Here is a 5132-nt window from a genome sequence, read left to right as displayed (position 1 = left end):
ATAATAGGTAAATTCATTCACATAAATTAAAGGATGTTTTATACTTCAAAGTAAATAAAAAAAACCGCTCTTTTGCCGCAACTTTCTTTTTTTCTTTCCATTCAAGGGGATGAAATTATATGTGTTACGTGGGCAACGTTTATGTGTGTGTATGAAATCAAGACCTAACACTTAAATCTAAAAATGTATGAAAACACATGTATAAAAAAAACTTAAGATGTTTATAGAAAAAAAATATTATTAGAATTATTATTATTATTTCTTTTCTGAATGACTCACTTTGTCTGTTTTTCAGTGAATCAGCATCATGACCAGGTCTCTGCGGGAAGAGCAGGAGTCAGAGGAGTCCGAGGAGCAGCAGGAGCTCTGCAGCCCCACAGACGGAGAACCAGAGAGGGAAATGGAGGAAGATGACGAGAATCGTCTGGAGGAGGAAGACGACGATGATGATGATGATGTCGACGAGGAAGAGGAGGAGGAGGAGGAGGATGGTGAGAACAAACCCAAGAGGCGAGGGCCAAAGAAGAAGAAGATGACCAAGGCCCGAGTGCAGAGGTAAAGTTTTTTATTTTTCTCAACTATTAACTAACAATATAGAATGTGTAGGAAGGTGCTTGATTAAACTACAGCTCTGATTTATTCAGAGTTTTATAGTGAGTTTTTGTTACCTAGACCCAAACTTAACTACTTTGATAGAGTAGAGAAAAGTAGAGCAGATTAGAAGTACCATACAGTACAATACAGTATTGTAGTAGAGCAGGAGGAGAATGATGGAGTAGAACAGAGTACAGCACAGTAGAGCAGAGTAACAGAGTACCATAGAGTATGAGGAGAAGGATGGCAGAGCAAAGTGGAGTAGAGTAGAGAAAAGTAGAGTAGAATACAAGAGAGCAGAGTAACAGAGTACCATAGTAAAGTAGAAGAGTCCCTGCTCATAGCACATTAGCTTTTAGTGGCAGATATTTGTCAAGCTGTCAGTGACTACCTGATAATTCAATGAAAAAAAAAAGCGATTGTGATAATTGCTGACTGGGCCAATGACAACTCTATTGTGTGTTTCTGCAGGTTTAAGGTCCGTCGGATGAAAGCCAACGCCCGGGAAAGGAATCGAATGCACGGGCTGAACGACGCCCTGGAGAGTCTGCGTAAAGTCGTACCATGTTACTCCAAAACCCAGAAACTATCCAAGATCGAGACGCTCCGCCTTGCAAAGAACTACATCTGGGCTCTGAGTGAGATCCTGCGCTCGGGGAAGGCTCCCGACCTCATGAGCTTTGTCCAGGCACTCTGCAAAGGTCAGCATCTAATAAAAGCACTGAAATGATCTTAAGATATTCACATAAGAGTCAATATTAAAACTCTATGATAACGATATTAAAGAGATAAGGATTAATAAAGATAATAATTAAATATCTAAATGACAGTTCGTTTTTGAGACCAGAAATTCACAGATGTCACTTGCAAACAGGGACCTATTGGACAATAACAGGTGTCAATCACAGCGGTGCCCATTCCTATGTTCTGTGCTTTATCATTTATGTTCCTCTAAATGGGAACATCATTTACAAAAGTGGCATCATGTGCTGTTGAAGAAAATGTTGACTGACATAAATCTAGTGAGAAGTAAGCTCCTTTTCCCACAGACTGCCATTCAATTAGCATTATTTTTCCAACCAGCAGAGTCTCCCCCTGGCTATTAGCAGGACTACGTCCACTTTCTATATATAGTCTATGTTTGCAACCAGTGGCTTCACCTCTCTGGTGGTTAACTGTAACTTCCGTCCTACTTCCTAAGCTTTACTTAACTCCGGTAATGATTCCCGGCTCTGCTCGTCTACATGCCAATGTGTCCTTGGGCAAAACACTTAATCTTACGTTGCTCCTGACACTCCTCGCTTTCATATATTTGTATGTAAACATTTACCATTACTTTTCAAACTGTAAGACTTTGTCTATTTGTTTTATTTTAGCATGCATTTGACTGAGAATTGTCCCTCTGTTGTCAGGTCTATCTCAGCCGACCACTAACCTGGTGGCAGGCTGCCTGCAGCTGAACCCTCGGACTTTCCTACCGGAGCAGACACCTGACATGCCGACTCACCTTCCCCCAGCCGGCACTGCCTATCCTGGACACTTCTCTTACCAGAGTCCCGGCCTGACGGCTGGCCTGCCCAGCCCGCCCTATGGCACCATGGAGCCCTCCCATATCTTCCACCAGGTCAAAGGTCAGCCATACGGCACTATGGAGCCTTTCTTTGATGGGGTGCTGGTTTCTGACGGCCCAGCTTTTGATCCGCCCCTCAGCCCACCGCTGAGCATCAACGGAAACTTCTCCTCGTCCTTCAAGCACGAGGTCGTCGCGGCCGCCGAATACGACAAGAGTTTCTCCTTCAGTGTGCACTATGGCGGAGGAGGGGCTGGAGGACACAGTGCCATCTATGGGGGCGGAGGGACCAATCCTCGGTGTGGTGAACTGCAGGTGGACGGGCTGATGGGATTTGAAGGACAATCGCACCACGAGCGGCTGATGAACGCTCAGTTGAACGCCATCTTCCATGACTCCTGAGGATGAGGAGAAAGAAGGACTGAAAAACTGATGTGGACCAAAACAGACAGACAGACAGACAGACAGCTGTATATCTTTCTCTCTGTCTCTCTTTCTTTTATTCTTTGTGTCTGCATCAGGTCTCCAACTCTCTTTGGTCATGAGCATGGTGGTGATGGCAATAACATCACCTTGTTAATGTAATCTTTGTCGCGTTTCTTACTGCTGAGATGCTCTCTGAATGTCTTGTTACTATCCTTATTATCATTTAAAAATGATTGATAATTAATAAGCAATAATCTGGAAGAAACTATGCAATTTTATGAAAACCTGAGCTCTGCTCAGCTCATGATTCCAAATGTTGAAAGAATAAAGATTTCTCTATTTTTGGGTCAGTGTGTCAGTGAGACGACGTGTGGGCCAGAGTCTTCATGTTGTTCACGTGGTTTTTACTTTATGCTTTTTATAATGTTCTTGTAGTGTTCTGTCCACATTTCATGTGACTGTTGTTCATATTTTATAAGATAGATGTATATAAAAAGCCTTTTATTAAAAAGGAATTCAATGTGATTCATCTGAGATCTGTTTATCAGCATCGACACAACAACAAGACAGGAAAGCACTTCAGTGTAGCCTGGATTAATGTGGCCCCTCATGTGTTAGGAAACACTGACTGTTACTTTAAAATGAGATTCAAAATTCAAAATCTCTTTCTAATCAGTAAATTCCTTTTTAACCAGATGGTAAACATTATTTAGGGATTCTAAAAATACAAGATAGTGTCATCAGTTGATGGCTGCCTCGCTGCCTCAGTTTGGTCCCATTAAGTTTTACTAAAACAATGTATTAAAATGTCTTCAGTGTCAAATTGTAGCCAAAGTTTGCTTTAGAAAAGTGGATGGAAGTGAATTCAAGTGTCAACGTCATTGTTTTTAAAGGTCTCTGTTTCTGCCTGTCCAGAATAAATGTAGCTCTGGAGTTTTTCAAATGAAAATGGAGAGTTAGCAGCAGGTTCGGACCAGAATGTATGCATTTGGAAATGGAATAGTGTGGGTGTAGCCGACGTCCCAATGAAACCTGATTTTGTTGATCCTGACTTTAACCAGGACACATGTCCACGATATGATCTGAGTTTAGATTGTTGATATGGTGAAAAATAATCTCAAGACCTTGTGTTGTGGGTGAGAAATCTTGACAAATGTTTGACTATTTTCTTATATTTTAAAGACTCGGCACGTTGATTTGAAAAAAAGAATAAGCAAACTGTTCATGAACATCATGTGTAGTTACCCTGGCTTGTTGTGTACAAAAGACGCAAGCAAAAGAGATTTTGACAAAATGATGGCTCTTTCCTTATTTTCTCTTCTTGTTTTGAATAATAAAAGTCTTACAGTATATCCCATTTTTAAGAATACGTCTATGTTATTCATTTGAGGGGTTTGAAGTACGGCACCGAACAACTGGTGCCAAACAATATCTCCTTACGGAGAAAACCCTGTTAACGCGTTAACAGCATTATCTCACCAACTGAAGGACAAACCCCGGATCAGTGTGTGTGTGTGTGTGTGTGTGTGTGTGTGTGTGTGTGTGTGTGTGTGTGTGTGTGTGTGTGCGTGCACGCATGTTAAGGGCACAGATGTTCGTTCTGCAGGCGAGACTTTAATTTATGAAAATGATCTCGTTTATGCATGAGAGCCCCCCCCTCCCCCCCCCCCCCCATACATACTGCTGTCCTGCTGTGTGTGCGCATGTCTGTGTGTGTGTGTGTGTGTGTGTAAGTCAACAGGGACAATATGGTGGCCATATCCCTCTATTTAGTCTCAATAAGGGAAAGTCAAGCAGCAACATAAAAATTCATCTCTCCCGTCCAAGGAAAACACTTTTAGGATCAAAATAGATCCTCAGTAACAACACAATCTGCCTTAAATAAAAGACAGATGGATTCAGTCACTGTGAACATTTGGGTGAATATTCAAGGACACTTGCTGAACTGCTCACTTTGAAATCTCCTTTTTATTCTCACCTGAAGATGAGGATGAACATAAACACCACTCGGGTATTTTAATATCCATGTAATAAAGAGGTATTAATAGCATTATTAGTGATATGTTTGTCTATTGGCTGATCATAACACTGATTAAAGCTGCTTTAACTCAGCCATCTGTTGTGTGTTTGCGGCTCATAATATGTTGTTTATACCACAGCCAGGACACATCCTGCTCTGTGATTGGTTGGCACGTGTCTGTTAAAATGATACACAGCATGATGATGGTTTTGAGAATCATGTAAAGGTTGTTGTTTTTTTGTTTTTTTTTCTAATAAAAATTGTGTTAGCACTTTTAATGTAACATTAACAGTTACCGTATCATATCATCTTATTCATAAAATCCTGGTTTAGTCTCTGGAAATAGCGAAAGCTCTACTTTATTTTTTTAAATATCATCTTGATTGTGATATTTTAAGGAAACCATTTAAATTTTGTATGTTTTTTTTAACTGATATTAGCTTCATGTCTCCTTATTTTTGAGAGATTTTGAATTTGCTACAATAATAGCATCATTTATATGACTGCAATGGCAAGAAATTA

General features: G+C 40.6%; 1 protein-coding gene across 1 annotated transcript; it reads left to right on the top strand.

Moving 5' to 3' along the window:
- Positions 1–307: 307 nt before the first annotated feature.
- neurod1 (neuronal differentiation 1) lies at positions 308–2566 on the top strand (the record flags this gene model as incomplete). Its single annotated transcript, XM_083890274.1, has 3 exons — positions 308–555; positions 1066–1295; positions 2007–2566. 3 exons carry the CDS (start codon positions 308–310, stop codon positions 2564–2566), a joined length of 1038 nt encoding a protein of 345 aa, XP_083746400.1.
- Between the last annotated feature and the right edge of the window lie 2566 nt (positions 2567–5132).

The sequence above is a fragment of the Microchirus variegatus genome (assembly GCF_963457635.1).
Source record: "Microchirus variegatus genome assembly, chromosome: 5".
Classification (NCBI taxonomy): domain Eukaryota; kingdom Metazoa; phylum Chordata; class Actinopteri; order Pleuronectiformes; family Soleidae; genus Microchirus; species Microchirus variegatus.
This window is presented reverse-complemented; position numbering and strand designations above follow the sequence as displayed.